Genomic DNA, 19,577 nt, shown 5'->3' with positions numbered 1-19,577 from the left:
ACTGACTTAGGCATCAGAGAAGTGAAGACCGCCTAACGCGGTCTCCCTCTGACGCCCTGTCTCTCGTGTTGCAGTAAACGGAGATCATCTAATCCTCGGAGTAGCGGTCCGCCCACCGGACCCGCGTTAAACAAGGATTCGGCTACCGCCGGACTTGAGCATTAACAATAGACGTCCATTGGGGGCAATAGAGGTTTTAAGAAAAATCCGGTAGGCGGAGCCCTGTGACCGGAATCTAGCGAAAGTTGGCCGGATTCCCGCGACCGGTGACGGGCTCTGCGAAGTCTCCTATGGTTTCTCTCTCTTTCATTTTCTCTCTCTCTCTCTCTCTCCCTCTCTCTCTCTAAGTAACAAATGGGTGAGGGTAAAATGGTATTAAAACAACCAAAAAAAGAATCTTAATTGGGTATTAGGGAAGACTTCTTTTAGAGTGTTTTAGGTAAAAGGAAAATAAAAATACTTAATGGGATAAGTGAGAAAAAAATCCCTAAAAATGGGGTAAATTGACAAAAACCCTTCAAAAAAAAGAAGGAAAAAGAAGATGAAGAAGTTATAAAGTTGGACAATAATTCGTATAAAAACAATTTCATTCAAAAGATGAAAGAAAACCTTTCAAAAAAAAGATGAAAGAAAAAGAAATTTTTTTAGTTCAATCCAATTAGATAAATTTACGATTCTTTGTTTTAAAAAAAAAAAAGACAAATTTATGATTACAAAAAGAAAAGAGACAAATTCAAATTTTTCTTATCCATTTCAAGTTATTATTATGTTATATCTTTCCTTATATCGTCTTCAATCTATATTAAAGTGTTGAAAGTTGAAACCAATCACATACAGATTGTAATACACGGAAACCATTTATTTCCAAATTTATATTATGTTACATTTGTCTCAGCCCACAAATAGGAAAATCACATTCCTCTTTCCATTTTGATTGTGCCAAATATGAAGGTTGCGTTGAGTAATTGAGTAATAACTATTTAAAAACATGAAAAATGAAAACTAAAGAGGGTTTGATAATCTGTATTTATTTCTAAAAATAGGCTTATTCCATGACGTGGCATGAGGCAAATAGGTCATGACCCGAATACCCGAATAAAGCCCAGAGAGGTAAGAGTAATAAGAGATGGCGCGAAAGGCAGCGATGGTTGGTTACATACAGAAAGAAACGCCGATAATGGCGCAAGGCCTTCCATAACATCAGCATGGTCTCCACGCGCAAAAACCCTAATTTCCTTCATTCCTTGTCATCATTTTTATTTTCGTTCTCTAACAGAGAACCCTGAAAGCTCAACAAACTTTCAGGTCTCCCATCACTTTTTTTCTCTCTCTTTCTTTGCCCATTAATTGATTACAGGTACTTTTTTTATTTTGTTCTTAAGTTTCGATTCTAGGGTTTATGGATCGAGGGTTTTTCTCGTTCCTATAGAATTTGGAGTTTATTTGTTTTTGTTCTTTCCAAATTTTAGTTTCTGTTTCTCCAGCATATGTTGTAGATTCAAATTTCAATTGAAGTGAGGAAGGAGCTGTTGATCACGGCCATGCTTACAGGATCATTTGGCTAAAGTGAGTTTCTTTTCGACATAGTCTATTGATACCAATTTGAATTTATAGCAAGACTATAAATTTTATATATGAAAATGGAGTTTTATAAATTTCTGAGCAAAATGGATGGAAACGTATGTATGTGTATTTTTGATAGATATGAATGTGAGATTGATAACTGATGCATGTAATTCATGTAATTGTTACAATGAACAGATGAAATTTTATATAACTGGTATGGTGTTAAATTTGTTGGTTACTTGGTTTTGTATATGAATGGCTTGATGTTGTATGAAAATTAATAAACCACTATGTGCACCCGCCAAATTATTAAAGAGTGCTAGCTCCTTTAGTTGGGAATGTTTTGTTCAGGGTATCAATCTCTCCGCAAAGTTGTAAACATTGCTGGGAAAAATCATTTCTCATTCATGTAATCAAGTTGCAAATCCATCTCATTTTGGTCTTGTTTTCTGCTCTCTTTAACAGATTATATTGACTTCAAAAGCGAGCTATATTAATTATTTCTGTTTTTGTTATGGATTTGTTTCAGTTATGGACTTGGAACATGGCAGGACTAGCAAGCTTCCAGACATTGTTATTGAGGAGATTACACAGCCGGAAACACCTGTAAGAGTTCCTGATCGGAGTGTGGAGATTAAACAGTCGGAAACAACCGCAAAAGTTCCTGATCGGAGTGGGGAGATTAAGCAGTCGGAAACACCTCTAAGAGTTCCTGATGGGAGTGGAGAGATTAAGCAGTCGGAAACTCCCGCAAAAGTTCCTGATGGGAGTGGGGAGATTAAGAAGTCGGAAACTCCTGCAAAAGTTCCTGATGGGAGCGGGGAGAGTAAGCAGTCGGAAACACTTCCAAAAGTTAATGATGGGAGGCCATCTCCTGCAGTGCCGTCCAAAGTTGTAGAGGCTACTGCCAAGGGAGGTCATCGGCGTGCCCCATCGGAAACACTTCCAGACGTTAATGATGGGAATGGAGGCAGTAAGCACCCGTCCTCTCCTTCACCCTCATCCAAAGTTGTAGAGGCTACTGCTAAGAGAGGTCATTGGCGTGGCCCATCAGGAACACTTTCAAAAGTTAATGATGGGAGTGGAGGCAGTAAGCACTCGTCCTCTCCTCTAATCTCATCCAAAGTTGCAGAGGCTACTGCTAAGGGAGGTCATCAGCGTGTCCCATCCGATAAGCTATTGTCTTTCACCTCTACATCTTCATCGGGATCAGACACATCAATGGATGATCTGTTCCAAGTGGACTCAAATAGATTCTCTACTTCAACACATATTCCTCCCCTCCCTAAAGATTATGGCCCAAACTCTCCTTATCGCCCTTCAACATCTCGTGCGTCAAATGTCACCAATGGGTTACCAACGGAATCCCCTGCAGTCCAAATGATGGAGCGGTATGGAGGATATGATCCTTACAGGATCCCATCTTCCGTGTTTGATACAAGTAATGTATCCAACAAAGAAATATTGGAATGGAGCGCTGCTTCCAATGAGTCATTATTTAGTCTTCATTTAGGCAACAGCAGTTTTTCCAGAGACCATATACTTATGTTGAGTGATTTGGGTCCAACCAAATCAAGTGAATTGCTCGAGATTAGTCCACGCACTCCACCTCCGGTAGTAGAAACAGAAATGAGTAGGATCGAAGAGGGGAGAGAATCAGCAGCTGAAGAAGTGGCAGATGCGAACATCAAGGACACTGAACATGCAAGTGCTGAAAATCATAGTGAGGGGAGGGTACCACCAGCCCCTAAATCCCCTAGCCTTGCCCACTCCCGCCATTCCGATGGGAGTGGATTAAGTGGAACTAGCACACGGTCCTTTGCCTTCCCAATGTACGTCTATATATATGATCTAAGGTGAACTATGCATGGAAATACCTTAACTTTACATATGTATTTTACAGGTGGGCATACACGCAGTTTCATATGTATAATACAGAGATTGTGCTCATACAATAATCTCTAGTATTATACATGCTTATCTATGCACAAAATTCAGACATATATATCAACAGAATTTTGTGTATAGGAGGCCTCATGTGGAGTATGCTCACATGGGTGTATAATTTCTATGGAAGTTCACAAGCCTAGATCTTCTTTCTTTTTATTTTTCTTTTTGCTAGGATCGCACCCCTTGAACTTAGTCCATGAAGAATATACCCTATATATTTGACATCTTTTCAAATTGCTTGCAATCTATGGTATTTAACTGCTACCTACATCGTTTTATATCGCAGTTTGACAGATGGGACGAAAAATTCTCTGAAGCTTCCGGGAGATTCTGAAGAGCAGCGTCCGGAGCCACCACCACCACCAGCCAGCAGGACAAAAAAATCAAAGAAAAAAAAGACCCGTTGGCTTCCTTGCTTTTCTTGTTCTTGGTGCAAGTGGGGCTGTTGTTGTTCTTGTCGTCGGCTTTGTTCTTGTCCACGTTTTTTCCGTCGCTGTTGTTGTTGCTGTTAAGAAATGGAAGTGCCATGGTCATCATAGCTAGGCCTCCTCCTTGTCCATAATGAATGCCTTGCCTTGCCTTCCCTCATGAGGCTCGTGTGAAGAAAAGTTAGTTGCACATACACAGGATTGTTAGCAAATTCAATGAAAGCCGGCCCAAACTGCAGCTGTTCATACTTCATAGTTAGCAGTCTATTATATCAAATCGAGTTGCAAATTTTGCTTCGAGTTTCAGCTTCAAATTTGTGGTGCAACTGTGATTGTGCTCACGTTGTTTAGTGCTTCTTATAATGCATTAATGGAGCATAAAAGCCTAGCTAGAAGGCTAGAACTAAGAACAGTCGTGGATGGTGGAAGCAGACTTCAGTATGAAGGCAAGGGATGGATTCGATTGACATACATTCCTGGCAACATCACACATGCATGGTGTAGTTCGGTTTCCTGGGGGAAGATAGTGGATGACAATTGACAGACGAGCCAACTTTACTGTACCGAAATGTACATGAGATTTTTGCCTCACGTTGCTCCTCGGTTTGAATCAGCACCAGCTATTGCATAGTCCTCGGTTCGATTCAAAGAGTTCTTTTTTTGCTGTGTATACCCTATTTCAATGGCATATATATGATCTTAGTCTTAGGGGATGTATAACATATGATTAGAAAAATTAACATTTTAAGTAATTAATCTCAAAATATTTATATTTCATCTACTATGATAAACCAAGTCGAGGATTGGGATGCTCACATTTAGTCTGGTGCTCGACTTGGTTTGATTTGATCTGCTCAATTAGTAGCGTATACCAAGGTATCAAATCTCAATATTTGTCTGTTACTTTTACGTCGCCAAAAACCAAATTATTGTCAAAACTCAAAAGTCAAGACTATTCAGACCCCAACCCGGTTTGGGCCAGGTGTTATCAAACCAGAATTGGGCTTGGCCCGAAACCGAATCCGCCATATTCCCTCGCCGTTCGCCGATGTGCTGGGAGCTTCGCCATTAGCAAACTTGGTCTGAGAATACCAAAAAACGAATAACTTTTTGGCGCGTCGTTGTTGATTTTCGTTCTGGGTCTTTCAGCTCTGCTTGTATTAAGCTTCATACTAGCGGCCGAAGCTTGTTAGGCTCAGAATTGTCAGCGCAGTTTGAATAGGTAAGCAAAAAAGAAAGTGACTTTACAGCTCCGGCACCACATTGTTCCATGAAATTTTGAACAGAAACTGCTAATGGCTAAGCACTCATGTCAAACATTGCTTCATTTGAATTCGATACACTTATTTCCGTTTCAGTTTGTTTTGGGTTTTCATTTCTGTAGAATAGTGCACACAATGTGTTTGAGGAAATGCCTCAAAGAACCAAACTTCGCCTATTTCGTATTGGGGGTCTCTCTTTTTTTTCCTTGTTTAAGGGAAGCTGTATTTGAGCTTGTGTTGATTTTGGTTTTGCATTTGATAATGTATATGATCTTGTTTTGTGCTTGTCATTTCGGAGATGTATGCAGAATCTTTACAGTAAAATATGAATGGTTTGTGAAGCTCTCTATATGAGTTGCTAAATGAAATGTTGTTTTGTTTTGCTTTGACATTTGGTGAACTCTTAGATGGATGAACTGTTAAAGAACAAGATTTTTGCAACGCATGCTCTTGCTGGTGTAGGATCAGTGACATTAGGCACAGCTCTTACTTACCCTTTAGATACTGTTAAAGTCATTATTCAGGTATGTTATCTTTCTCCCTTCACCTAGATTTTGTATGCTTTCTAAGTAAGGAAGCGAAGACTGCTTCTAATCTGAATCCTCTGCATTGATTGAAGAACAGGTTGGTTCAGGTTCAAGTAAACAGTTGACAACGACTGAGGTGTTCAACAGAGTTCGGTCGTTTTCAGGAAATTCAGGTGCTTCCCTGAATTTCTTTTCATTCTCTGTAATCTTTCAAAGAGGAGGGAGAGAGTTGCTTAATGTGGTGAACTATTTCAACTTCTAATAGCTTTTGAGGATGTATTTAGTTCCTAAAAATTCATATATGATTAGGCAGAGACATGTTTAGTATTGCTTTGGGATTCAATTCATAATGGAATTGATGTGTCAAATTGAATGGTCAACTCAGAACTGCAAGAGTCATGCTAGAGCGAGTATGAAACTTAGGTTCCTCCTAAAACCATGTTAGGTAGCCGTTATCTAAGTCTTGAATCTGTATGGATTGCAAGCTGTATTATTTGCATCTGTAACTGTAACAATTCATCAAAAACAGGATAAAACATTAAATTCTCATGTTTGTCAAATTTGACCTTTAATGAATGTGGCAGGCTTGTACAGTGGTTTTTGGTGGTTGGCAGTGGGAAGAACTTTAGGTGTTGGAGCTCGCTTTGGAACCTATGAAATTTTGACGGCTTTTTATAAAGGTTATTCTCTTCACTTTTTCTTGAACCAAAAATATCTCATCTGTGTACACTTCTGATTAAACATGTAAATTCGTAAGTAGAATTATATATCAATACATGGTGTCAAAATTACTGATTGTTATATATTGATTTACAGCCTCCTAAACTTTTTGTAGTTGCATCCTTCTTTATCAGATGGTCGAGAAGATAACCATGTACATGCCTCTGAGGCCCTCTTAGCAGGACTTATTGCTGGTTTTGTAGAATCACTAATAACTTCTCCATTCGAACTTATTAAAGTTCGTGCCCAGATCACTTCTGCTTCTCGCATTCCAAAGTCGGCCTCTTTCACAGAGAAGGTAGCTGTTGCACCTTTGATACAGAGATTACTACATGGATATACGCCGGACCCAAAGGCATTAAACTATTCTGTCGGTCTTTTATCTACCCTAACAGCCAAACATCCCAATATGATGAGTGCCTTACAAGACTATCCATGGATGATGACTGGATCTGGGAGGCCACCATCAGTGTTCAATGTTAGGAAACCATCTCAAATCATCTCTTTGGAAGGATGGGGCTCATTATGGAGAGGTCTACGGTCAGGAGTTGTCCGGGACTCAGTTTTCAGTGGCTTATTCTTTGCTACTTGGCAATCCCTGCACCGAGCAATGCTTGACTGGAAGGCAGTGGGGATGAATCCAGAACCCAGGTAACCTCGCCTGTATCCTAGATGTCGTTCATAAAGATCCATCTAATGTTTTCTGAAGATGTTGTATCCTCAGATAGGAGCACCAGACGATAAGCTTACATCATTTTGTGTTTTCCTTATTCTTTCCATTGATGAGAACTTGCTTCCTCTTCTCTTAGGACGGATGATGAAATTGGTCCACTGTCACCTTTCGCTGTTAGTGTTGCGGCTGGAGTTTCTGGTTCAGTTGCCGCAGCTGCTTCTCATTGTTTCGACACTGCCAAGTGTCGATCCCAATGTGTTGTTTTGCCCAAGGTACAGTACTGATTGAGCATATGTTGCTTCTATCCTAATCACCTCTGAACCAAAGAGTATCCTTTTTTATTTCATTTCATTGTCTTAAGTTAGTGTTTTGTGGTGGCAGTTTCTCTCCATGGAGAGGAAGCTTCTGAAATGGAGAACACCAGGGAAGAGGTTCGAGAGAGCTACAGGGATCCACCCCGCCGACAGGAATCTCCTCTTCCGGGGCATTGGTTTGCGGATGGCTCGCAGTGGGATTGCATCATTTGTGATGGTGGGAAGCTATTTCCTAGCTGTGGATCGTCTTGCTTGAAGATAAAACTTCATTGTTTCTTCAATAGTCTCTGATTCAGAGCTGGACTTGCTTAGTTGTATAAGTTCACTTCTTTCTTCAACTCTATAAATCAAAACTGGACACATCCAGAATTCCAGATAAAGCAAATGGCATTCGATGATATACAAGCTGGTTTCATTTTTTTTCTTAAACCAAAAAAAAAACAGGAGAGAGTTATTTTTTGAATTATTTTGCTAAAACGACGTCGCAGCACTCCGTTGTTAGTTAGGGTTTTAGCTTCAGAGATTTCCAACCTCTGCTTCCCGCTATCACAGACTTCCAGAACCTCCTCAGGCTTAAATCTCAGCAACCCAATTCTTCGTTTCGAATTCAAATTCACGATTCTGCAGCAAAAAAAAAATCGACAAGCAAAATGTTACACGGCGGAGCCGCCGTCACAAAAACCTTCGCCTTCTTCATCAAAATCCCACTCCCCTTACTCTCCCGCCCTTCCCGCCGCGTTTTCCGGCCAATTCTCCACTACCCAAAACCTAAACCGACCCCAATCCCCACTTACAGTTTCTCCATGAATCAAAGACTCAACCTTTGCACTCTGGCCCACTCTAAAGACCGCCCGCCTGCTCCGGCGCCGCCGCGGCTTTCCAACAAGGCCCTGAAGAAAGCGCGGCGGGAGTCGCCGGAGGCGGTGCTGAAGAAAAACCTGGACATGTGTTCCCGCCACGGCCAAGTCGTCGAGGCTCTGAGGCTTTACGACGAGGCCAGGAGTAATGGGGTTCCGCTCAGCCTGCACCATTACAATATGTTGTTGTATTTGTGTTCCTCTGATGGTGAAGAAGCTGACGTGGGTTTGAGGAGAGGGTTCGAGATTTTCCGGCAGATGGTGGAGGATAAGGTGGTGCCGAATGAGGCCACGTTTACCAATGCGGCCAGGCTGTCGGCGGCGGCGGCGGACCCGGAAATGGCGTTTAGTTTGGTGAAGCAGATGAAGGGGTTTGGGATTCCGCCCAAGTTGAGGTCTTATGGGCCGGCATTGTTTGGTTTTTGTAAGAAGGGGGAGGCTGAGAGGGCTTATGAAGTTGATGCACACATGGTGGAGTCTGGGGTGGTGGCTGAGGAGCCGGAGATTTCGGCATTGTTGAAGATTAGTTTGGATTTGGGGAAGGGTGAGAAGGTGTATGAGATGATGCAGAGGTTGAGGAGTGGGGTGAGGCAGGTTGGGGAGAGTACTGCTGAGGTGGTTGAGGAGTGGTTTAAGTCTGAGGAGGCGGCGAGAGTTGGGGTGGAGAGGTGGGATGCGAAGAAGGTGAGGGAAGGGGTTGTGAGAGGAGGTGGAGGGTGGCATGGGCAAGGTTGGTTAGGGAGTGGGGAGTGGAAGGTGGTGAGGACTCAGATGGATGAAGCAGGGACGTGCTCTGCTTGCCGCCAGAAGCTTGTGTGTATTGATATTGATCCGAAAGAGACAGAGAACTTTGCTTTGTCTTTGAGCAAGCTGGCTAACCAAAGGGAGGTCAGGGCTGATTTTGCTCAGTTCCAGGTGTGTGACTCTGTCTTGCTTGTTTATCTTCAGTTTCAAAAAAAAAACTTGGTTCTGTTTGGTACATATTATGACTCGGATATCTATAATCTGAATGATAGGATTGACGTGTGTGATTAGTTCAAAGAATTTGACTTGTTTGATGTGCATCTTTTCACTTATTTCTTTGCATCATCAGAGAGCTCCGGTGAGGGCTTGGTGGATAATGCATTATGTTGTTGTAAAGTTTAATAGATTTATAGATTCTGTGCCATTACATTAGTATTTAGCTGAATAGTAATTTTGTGATGTTAAGTGCATGAATGCCACTTGAAATCAAAATTTACAATTTATGTAAATCTCTCGTCTTTGCTTGAATTATCGAGAAACTGTATTAGGAGGCATAATGTCAGTAGTGTCTAAAGAGTATTAGAGACAATGCCATCTGATTCTTATGTATGAGTTCAATTGGGAAACCAAATTCTCTTGCTTGATAAGGAAGTAAAGGAATAATTTCTTGAGTTTTCTTGTTATGTTTTTAATTAGTCGATAGTCGGTAGTCCGTATTTTGTATGCTTCAGGCAATTGATACATAATACGTTTGTCAGCTGACAACCTGATTGATTAGAAGTTAAACTCATCCAGGAGTGGCTTAAGCGACATGGTCCATTTGATGCTATTATAGACGGTGCCAATGTGGGTCTCAGCAATCAACATAATTTCAGCTTTTCTCAGGTAGGGGAAATTGTAACTAGTTTTATAATAGTATCTTTGATTTTTTTTCATATCAGTTGTAAATATAATACATCTTTGTTGTAGCTGAAAAATGTTGTGAATCGATTACAAAAAATGAGTCCAGCAAAGAGATTGCCACTTGTTATATTGCACAAAAGTCGTACGACCAGTGGCCCTGCTCAGAATCCTAGGAACAAGGCATTGTTAGAGACTTGGAAAAAGTCTGGGGCACTTTATGCTACTCCATCGGGTTCAAATGATGATTGGTAAGTTTGATTTTTCAACCTCAAAAAATGGATAGATTGAGTTATGAGACATTGTTGCACATTGAATAGGAGAAAAAATGTGAACTGCAATTTGTTGGTACAACATTACAAAATGAGAGTCATTCCTATCTGTTGCTCTCTCATAAGAACCAGACTTAAGCTTTGCCTAAAATGTCTCTCTCATGTGATTCATAGGTACTGGTTGTATGCTGCTGTTAGTTGTAAGGGTTTACTGGTGACAAATGATGAGATGAGAGACCACTTGTTCCAACTTCTTGGAACTAACTTTTTCCCAAGATGGAAGGAAAAACATCAGGTATCATTCTTTTACGGATCAATTTGTATGTGATTCCTGTTGAGAGGAGTCAAAACTAATCCAGATAATTTATCCAATCAAGAACTTGAGGGCTCTTTTAGGATCCAAATTCAAATGTATTCCCCAATTTCCAAAGAGAATAGGAAAACTTGAAAGGGCAGTGGGATGTTCTTGTATTTTGATAGTTTTGGCAAGTACCTGGTATTTGAAATCAAAGATTTTCATATATTGCAGGTTCGGGTGTCTGTCTCGAGGCCTGGACTAAATCTTCACATGCCACCTCCTTATTCAATTGTAATTCAGGTGTGATGATCAGGCCAATTTCTATGAAGCCCTATTTTCATAATGAACATAACCTTTTGCTTTTGTTGTACGGATTGCTTTCTAACAGCCTAGAACACGTTGATGAATGCAGGAGTCAGAGAACGGGCGTTGGCACGTGCCAACCACCACAGGTGATGACATTGAGACCCCAAGGCAGTGGTTGTGTGCCACCAGAGCCAGGGATACAAAATAGAGGGAGTCTTTCATTTTGTGTTTGGTTATGATCAATCAATTGTTTTTAAAGATAGAATGTATTTCATTGTACACTATGATCAAACATACAAAATATGTCTGCCTCATATTACATGTTAATTTTATAATAACACCTCAAAATTTATCCTCCTTTGATTTCTGCTTGGCCCTCTAATTCTTATACCAACTTCCACATTTATCTCATCTTCATCTATTCCTTCTACTCATATCTTAAACTCTGTATTTGCTGTGTAATCTCTGTAACCTGTTTTTTGTGAGTCAAATTCACAACCTCTCACCCACAAAAAGAACCCAATAAATTTACTTACCACAAGAGTAATTTTGAGGGGTCAGTAAAAGTAGCTTATAGAAAATGAAATCAGTCACCCGGTCCAACAGAGATTCGAAACAACAAGCAGCGAATGTTGGAAGAACCGAACCGCCACGTGGACAGACATGCATGGGCCCTCCATCGTTTTATTGGTCTCACAACCAGCAGCCATGTATTGTTGACCAGCTGATGCATTAAACGTTTGACCCAGCCTCCAGGCCCCACACTCCAAACCTCCCCCATTGGTCCTCTCACTCTTTAATAACACAGAGAAAAAAAAAGGCACTCTTTTCTTCTCTTGGCAATTCGCATGAAATTTCCAAAATTCCAATCAATCAATAAAATAAGAAACCACCTTTAAAGACCTCAGTCTTGTTGTGCTTCTCCCCCTCACAGCCTCAACTCTCAACTCAACTCAGAAACAAGGTCTTGTTTTTCTTTCGTTGGAAGACCCAAAAATGAGATGGTGTGGCCTCAGAAACACCCTGTTTCTCCTCAAAGTCTTCTCCTTTCTGTTGTGCTTTTCAGTTTCCGGCGACAAAAACGGCTGGTCGGAGAAGTCGGTTCTGCTCGAGCTGAAGACCTCGGTGTCGGACCCAGATGGGGTTCTGTCGACCTGGGCCCACGGCAGCTCTGATCACCACTGTTCCTGGTTCGGGGTCTCCTGCGACTCGAAATCCAAGGTTGTCTCGCTCAGCGTAGCCGGGAGGAGTGAAAATAAAGGAGGTAACTTTGAAGCTTTTACTTGCTCTGAGACTGTGAAATTTCAATTTCAGTTCGATGGGTTTGGGGCTTGGAGGAGGAGTGGTGAGGTTAGTGGTGGGAAATTAGGTGGAAAGCTTTCACCTTTGGTTGGGAAACTTACTGAGCTTAGAGTTTTATCGCTGCCGTTTAATGAACTTAGTGGTGAGATTCCCGAGGAGGTTTGGGGGTTGGAGAAACTTGAAGTGCTTGATCTTGAGGGTAATTTGTTGGAGGGGAAGTTGCCGAGTTGGTTCTCGGGTTTGAGAAAGTTGAGGGTTTTCAATGTTGGGTTTAATAGGATTGGTGGGGAGGTTCCGGTTTCGCTTTCGAAATGTAGGGATTTGGAGGTCTTGAGTTTAGCTGGAAATGAAGTGAGTGGAGCCATCCCTGTGTTTTTTGGTGGTTTTGCAAAGTTGCAGGGGCTTTATCTGGCTCAAAATAGGTTAAATGGATCTATTCCGGCCAAATTTGGAAGGTCTTGTTTGAATCTTGAGCATTTTGATGTGTCGGGGAATTTCCTTGTTGGGAAGATTCCGCCTACTTTGGGGAGTTGTCTGCGGTTACGGACGCTATTGTTGTTTTCAAATACTCTGGATGGTGGCATTCCTGGTGAACTTGGTAAGATTCGCGGGCTTGAAGTTCTGGATGTGTCTAGAAATAGCCTTAGCGGTCCAATCCCCGCTGAGCTCGGACAGTGTGTCAATTTGTCGATACTTGTCCTGTCGAATCTTTTTAATCCGTTGCCAGTCAATCAGAATGCAAATGGAGATTCATCGGTTAACTCATATAAAGGAGTGGATGATGATTACAATTTTTATGAAGGCTCCATTCCCCAGGAGATTACAAGCTTACCAAATTTGAGAATAGTTTGGGCGCCAAGGGCAACCCTCGAAGGCCAGTTTCCGAGCAATTGGGGTGGTTGTGAGAACTTGGAAATGGTGAACTTGGCTCAGAACCTTTTCACTGGAGAAGTGATTGGAGTGTTTGATAGATGCAAGAAGCTGCAGTATCTGAATTTGAGCTCAAATAATCTGAGTGGGAAGCTTGATGACAAACTCCCAGTTCCTTGTATGACCGTTTTCAGTGTCAGTGGGAACCTCTTGTCTGGACCCATCCCCACATTTAATTTCACAGTGTGCCCCCATGTGCCCCGAAATTCAGATCTTGTCCGCGTCCAGAATCCATCATTTGCATATCAAGTTCTCTTTACTTGCAGAACTTATCTTGACACCCATTTACCACTTTTTGGTGCTAGTTTCACATTGATTCATGATTTTAGTGGTAACAACTTCACTGGTCCAATCCAACACCTTCCTCTTGCACCTGAGAGGTTGGGGAAGCGAACTGTTTATGCATTTCTTGCTGGTGGGAACAAGTTCACTGGATCATTTACTGAAACCTTAAAAGGAAAGTGTGATGGCTTACATGGAATGATATTTAATGTTAGCAACAACAAGTTATCAGGCCGCATTCCTTTCGAGATTGGCATGATGTGCAGATCTCTCAGACTCTTGGATGCCTCTGGAAATCTCTTATCTGGGTCAATACCTCCAGATCTTGGGGATGTGAAGCCTCTTGTCTTTCTTGACTTGAGCAGGAACCAGTTGCAGGGTCAAATTCCCGCAGGTATCAGTAATTTGAAGTATCTCAAGTACCTGTCCTTGGCTAATAACAACCTTACTGGTACGATTCCTGCTAGCTTTGTGGAGTTACGCTCCCTTGAAGTGTTAAAGCTATCTTCAAACTCTCTTTCTGGTGATATCCCGCAAGGTCTTGTTAAGTTGAAAAACCTAACTATTTTTATGCTTGACAACAATAAGCTCTCTGGCCGCATCCCTTCTGGTTTGACTAATGTGAGATCCCTGTCTACATTTAATGTCTCATATAATAACCTGTCTGGTTCATTTCCATTGAACAATAATATGATGAACTGTAGCGGTGTCCTTGGAAACCCTTTCGTTAATCAATGCCGCATTGTTTCCCTCGCTGCACCATACTCAGCTCAGCTGGGTAGCCCTGCCAATTCACCACCAGGTAGTCCTGATTCTCAAGATGGAATAAACTCAATTGAGATTGCATCCATAGTATCTGCATCAGCTATCGTGTTGGTTCTCTTCACTCTTGTTATCCTCTTCTTTTACACAAGAAAATGGATTCCAGATTCCAGAGTTCAGGGTTTTGAAAATAAAGAAATTACAATTTTCACGGAAATTGGGGCACCATTGACGTTTGAGAATATTGTTCAAGCAACAGGGAATTTTAATGCCAGTAACTACATTGGGAGTGGAGGATTTGGGGCAACTTACAAAGCAGAAATTGCTCCAGGAACCATAATAGCTGTGAAGAGGCTTGCCGTTGGAAGGTTTCACGGTGTTCAACAGTTCCATGCTGAGATTAAGACCCTCGGAAGGGTGAGACACCCCAACCTGGTAACTTTAATAGGTTACCATGCCAGTGAAACCGAGATGCTACTCATATATAATTATTTACCAGGAGGGAATTTGGAAAATTTTATTCAGGAAAGATCTAGAAGGTCTTTTACTTGGAAGATTCTCCACAAGATTGCTCTGGATATTGCCCATGCACTTTCTTATCTGCATGACGAGTGTATCCCGCGTGTCCTACACCGTGATGTCAAGCCAAGCAATATACTGTTAGATGATAACTTGAATGCTTATTTGTCTGACTTTGGATTGTCTAGGCTGCTGGGAACTTCTGAAACGCATGCTACAACTGGTGTTGCAGGAACTTTTGGGTACGTAGCACCCGAGTATGCTATGACCTGTCGTGTGTCTGAGAAGGCTGATGTTTACAGTTACGGTGTTGTGCTGCTTGAATTGATTTCTGATAAGAAAGCCCTGGACCCATCATTTTCTTCACATGGAAATGGTTTCAACATTGTTTCTTGGGCGTGCATGCTGTTAAGAATGGGTCGGGCTAAGGACGTATTCATGGAAGGACTATGGGAGGCAGGACCCGGAGATGATCTGGTTGAGATGCTGTACTTGGCTGTCAAATGTACTGTTGAGACCCTCTCCATTAGGCCTACAATGAAGCAAGTTGTCCAAATACTGAAGCGAATACAACCTGCTTCAAGCTAGCTGAATGATGACCAGAGTATAGGTAAAGAGGTAGACCATAACTTAGTAAGTATAGAAGGTATGCTAAGCTGGTAATTTGTACATTTTCTTGCAGACTCACATTTGGAGGATCCCTCAAAACTGGTTCTCTGTTTGTTCTCTCTTGTAACATGTATATTTATCCAGAGCTGAGGAATTTTTGGGACGTGCATCTATACATGTCTCAGTTTATTGCCAATTATAATGGCGGAGGTTGATCGTCTTGTTATCTAGTCATTTCATGTCTCCCTAACATGCTGGACTTGATGATTTTCTGTTTACAAAGACGCCTGAAAATGTTCTTATTGCAAATAATTTGAAGATTACTTGCTGAAGTTGAAATTTATACCTAGTGAAGTTTGCTCAGATGCAGATGAGTGATGTCCCGAGGTTTGATAACCTCTTGTGCATTCCTTTGTAGTTCAGTCTGTACTGAGGTTGTGTTATTGTTTTACTCCATCATCATTAATCCATTTATAGATTAGTTACTCATAATGTTGATTGTTTACCTTTTCCAGGTTTATTTTGAAGTTGTAACTGTTCTTGCTAGTGACACATTTATGTCGGATGTTTAATATGGAAAAGAGTTTTTTTTTTTTTTTTTTTGTATCCATGAATCAGACTAAAGAAAAGGGCAAAAGGCAGCTCCAATCTTACATGACCCTTGTGTAACTTCAGCCCTTAGAGAATTACTAATTTAAAGAACCCCATCTATTGCTTAAATCTATTTTTACGGTTTGGGATGTTGCAGTACTAAAGCTGTCACCTGGATGCTCAATTGTTTCAATAAGGCACAAATGATTAAGAGAAATAAAAGTCCCAACTTTGAGAAACCACGGGACAATAATAGGTAAAGCAGAAATTGCAGAAAGCATAGAGAAATGTGTCATCTCGTCTAAATCCTCAAAGGACTGGGCGGTGAGGAATAGAAGAGCAGGGGAAGAACATACTGTGGTTGTGCGGAAGAGGATTCTATGCACCGTTGGTGCACTTGCACTGATGAATATTTTAATATCAAAAAATAATCACAGCCATTCATTTGTAGACTCGGTTATTTATGTAATCTGAGTCATCCATACATACAAACTTTTTGTTAACAGACGTTAACTTTGCTGGGATTGAATCCAAAAAAAAAAGTCAAGAAGGTAAAATTTATCAAAAGGGTAAAAACCATGGTAAGTTTCAAGCCAAAACCAACAGAGAGAGAGGGAGTAGAACAGTCGACCGGCGATATCATTGTATTTGAGGTTTTGGGAATGGAGGAATTGCTCTCTTTCTAGTTTCAATTTCAAAACCCCAACACTGCAAATTCACAGAGAGAGTGAATTATGGCAGGATTGCTATCATGGGCCGCAGACTTAGTCGGAGCCGGCGGCGGTCAAGGCGACGATGACAAGAATCTCAATTCAATCCCACTGATATTCAGATCGGAACAGCGTTTAACTTGTCCCATGGACCTTCAAATTGAAGGAAGACGTCGAAGAAGAGAGGAACAATAAGCAAACATGAATCTGCGTTTTCTGGGTATTTCTGGGCATCAGAGAGCTGACAGTTATATATAGAAAGGAAGCAATATTTCTCACCAATTGTAATTGGTACAGCGGTAGGTGCACATAATATGCACTCTTTGATGCGGGTTCGAACCATGACAACATTAGAGTCTTCTTTTTCTGTTTTCATTTTATTTTATATTTCTTGCGTTTTCACCTTCTTCTTCTTCTTTTTTTTTTTCAAAATTACAATATTTTAAAAAGACCTCAAAATACATATATAAAAAAACTACATTAATTAGTTTTTCAATTTTTTTAATTTTGTTTTGTGTTTATCTTTATTTATTTTTTAATAACTACGATACTTAGACTTCGAAATACATAAATAAACAAACTATATTAATTACAAAAATATGAAGTAAAAATATTTCATGGACATTTTATTTAACTTTGAATATCATTTTCCCTCTCTAGGTTCAGGCAGCTTCCACCTCAAACTCTATGTTTGCTGTTTTTTTCTTTAATAAAGAATATACTTAAATAAAAATTTATTGTTTCAATCATTAAAAAGAAAGAATTATATAAGCGCATTACTTGCTCGACCTCTTCTTAACAAATTTTTTTTTTTTTTTTTAAATCCTTCTTTAGGAATCTATGGTGCTTAAATAAAATTTAGGTTACGGGCATTTTAGTTTAATAGAATATAGTTGACAAATGTGATAGATATGTAAACGAATACTAAAGAAGGTAAATTTTTTACCGTAGCCATTTTATGCCATAGTGATTACATCCAACGGTCAAATTAGCAATTTCTTTTCTGTTCACGTTATTTATCTTGGAAGATATACGTTTGTATATAAGTAGTAAAAAAGTCTGACCACACTAGTAGGCATGTAGAGATTTTGTACGATTTGAAACATCGATAATGACATAAAAGAGATTTGCCATTGTTTATATATTTAGCACATAGTAATATGCACCGTGTGAAACAATTAGCCATATTTGTCATCATTTAGGCCTTGACTGAGATAGTGAACAGTTGATTACGGTTATTTACCCAAAAATTTTTTTTTGTAAATATTAACAAAACATTGAGAAAACAATTTTCAAAAAAGTTTGCGACCACAAGCTTTAATGTCGAAGCTTCAACTATTATTGTACAAATTTTCAACCTAGGAGCTCATCTGAATTAAATTGCTTGTTAAAAATTATAATGAATAAATAGAAGGGTATAAATTAATGATATGTAGGTTCGTTCTAAAAAAAAAGAGTATAGTAGGTTGGATCGAGTCAAATAGAGAACGAATGTGGCTAAGATTTTTACCATATGCATGTAAAATCCCGATCGATCATCATATCCAATGGTCGATTTGACCAATCTCTTTCTTATTCACCATGTTCATTTTGAAAGGCATACATTTCTATTTAACCAATGAAGAAGTTAGACAATCCTACTAGAAATATCAATATTTAGTCGATATGAGAAATGAAAAATGAAAATTGGTGGATTCAACTTTGTCCGTGTATCCTCCATGCAGTAATATCACTAATATGGTTAGTGTGAAAAAGATTGGCCTTGTACATTGTCATTTGGGGCACGATCAAGGTGGTCAACTCTCATTCAAGTTATTATAGAAATATCATTTTTTCTAAAATGCTGATAACGGATGTGTTACGACTCTGATTTTCAAGAGGTTCGCGACCACACTCTCATACGGATGAGCTTAATCAACCCGTGAAAAAATGTTCAGTCTAGCATCTGCTCTCTTTTAAACTAGGCTTTGAAAAATATAATGAATAAATATAAGTGTATAAATGTAGATTCAATTGACCATATAGATCAAGATTGAAATGAATATGACAGTAGGTCAGAATTTTACCATGTTCATATAATATCCAAAGCTCGGATCCAATGGTTGGTTTGACCGTATTTATGATCATAGACCGTTTTGATATTTAACAGTATACAATTATTTATAACCAATGAATAAGTCAGACAAAGTTAATAGACACATCTTTATTTTGTGATTTTGCAAAAAATCTAAAATTATAAATGATAAATTCGACCTCATATGTGTGTGTGTGTGTGTATTAGTCATATAGTGTATTGTGAAAAAAAGAAGAAAAAGAGATTAGCCTTGTGAGATGTCAATTAAGACGATTATCTTCAAACTAAAATAACTATATAGAATATTCAGAACTTAGAATTGACACGAAAATTTTCTACTCGAAAGCTTGTCATGAACATGATATGTATTTTTATATTATATATATATATATATATTTTATGACCATGAGATGTCAGGTTTAGGGTTGTGCTGTTGGGGTTAGAGTATTAGGCGGGATTGACAAAAAAAAAAGAGGTGGGATATTCAAATTATTACGACGTTTTAATTTTTTCATATACGAACAAGAAAGAGAATATGCAACGACATCGTTTTGAGGGTGGTCGGAATATTTAACTCTACTCTTGCTAGTTGCTGGGTTGTTGGTCCCGAAATATAGAAATAGAATTTGAGAACTCCAAAAGTCCCACCGTCTTCACACAATTCAGAAACTCAATTTGGAAGTTGCCTGTGAAGCCTACAGATAAGTATGACAAAAGGTCATCTACATAGGCAAGAAGCGAAGGAGGAACCATCACTGGCACCCCTCCTCCTTAGTTCGAGCTGCTAGACTTCTTCTCCTATTCGCGAGAGTTTCACTTGCTCAGTTTGGTTGTTTTTGGTGAATTTCATTCCCTTTATTTAATTGGTTTTGTTTGCCTCAAGCACTGAATTTTAGTACATTATAACCTGTATGCATCTTATTGTTTGGGTTCGCAGGTTCTATGCATATTACTCGGAGGCTTGACAGAACAATTGAGATT

At 39.8% G+C, this 19,577-nt stretch overlaps 4 protein-coding genes across 6 annotated transcripts; all 4 read left to right on the top strand.

Moving 5' to 3' along the window:
• The first annotated feature begins 1,194 nt into the window (after nt 1–1,194).
• On the top strand, nt 1,195–4,725 carry LOC121053046. 3 transcript variants are annotated; one of them, XM_040519362.1, is made up of 4 exons: nt 1,195–1,357; nt 1,485–1,566; nt 2,096–3,422; nt 3,803–4,725. In XM_040519362.1, exons 3-4 carry the CDS (start codon nt 2,098–2,100, stop codon nt 4,026–4,028), a joined length of 1,551 nt encoding a protein of 516 aa, XP_040375296.1. In that variant the 5' UTR covers nt 1,195–1,357; nt 1,485–1,566; nt 2,096–2,097; the 3' UTR covers nt 4,029–4,725. The 3 variants fall into 3 exon arrangements, with proteins under 3 accessions (XP_040375296.1, XP_040375297.1, XP_040375298.1); XM_040519363.1 differs by having other exon boundaries at nt 1,470–1,566; XM_040519364.1 differs by having other exon boundaries at nt 1,196–1,357; nt 2,096–3,398.
• Nucleotides 4,726–4,870: 145 nt separating this feature from the next.
• LOC112199806 lies at nt 4,871–8,067 on the top strand. Its single transcript, XM_024340768.2, has 7 exons — nt 4,871–5,166; nt 5,614–5,730; nt 5,831–5,906; nt 6,318–6,413; nt 6,588–7,104; nt 7,263–7,398; nt 7,508–8,067. The coding sequence occupies exons 2-7, from the start codon at nt 5,614–5,616 to the stop codon at nt 7,694–7,696; spliced, it is 1,131 nt and encodes a 376-aa protein (XP_024196536.1). The 5' UTR covers nt 4,871–5,166; the 3' UTR covers nt 7,697–8,067.
• Nucleotides 8,056–11,180, top strand: LOC112199805 (proteinaceous RNase P 1, chloroplastic/mitochondrial). The gene is made up of 6 exons (XM_024340767.2): nt 8,056–9,212; nt 9,837–9,926; nt 10,011–10,192; nt 10,388–10,508; nt 10,743–10,811; nt 10,924–11,180. Exons 1-6 carry the CDS (start codon nt 8,091–8,093, stop codon nt 11,023–11,025), a joined length of 1,686 nt encoding a protein of 561 aa, XP_024196535.1. The 5' UTR covers nt 8,056–8,090; the 3' UTR covers nt 11,026–11,180.
• Nucleotides 11,181–11,284: 104 nt separating this feature from the next.
• LOC112197586 (LRR receptor-like serine/threonine-protein kinase RPK2) lies at nt 11,285–15,560 on the top strand. The gene has a single exon (XM_024338322.2). The coding sequence runs from the start codon at nt 11,814–11,816 to the stop codon at nt 15,198–15,200; it is 3,387 nt and encodes a 1,128-aa protein (XP_024194090.1). The 5' UTR covers nt 11,285–11,813; the 3' UTR covers nt 15,201–15,560.
• The last annotated feature ends 4,017 nt before the right edge of the window (nt 15,561–19,577 follow it).

The sequence above is a fragment of the Rosa chinensis genome, chromosome 4 (genome assembly GCF_002994745.2).
Source record: "Rosa chinensis cultivar Old Blush chromosome 4, RchiOBHm-V2, whole genome shotgun sequence".
Classification (NCBI taxonomy): domain Eukaryota; kingdom Viridiplantae; phylum Streptophyta; class Magnoliopsida; order Rosales; family Rosaceae; genus Rosa; species Rosa chinensis.
Note: the sequence above shows the minus strand (reverse complement) of the source record. Positions and strands in the feature narration are given on the sequence as shown.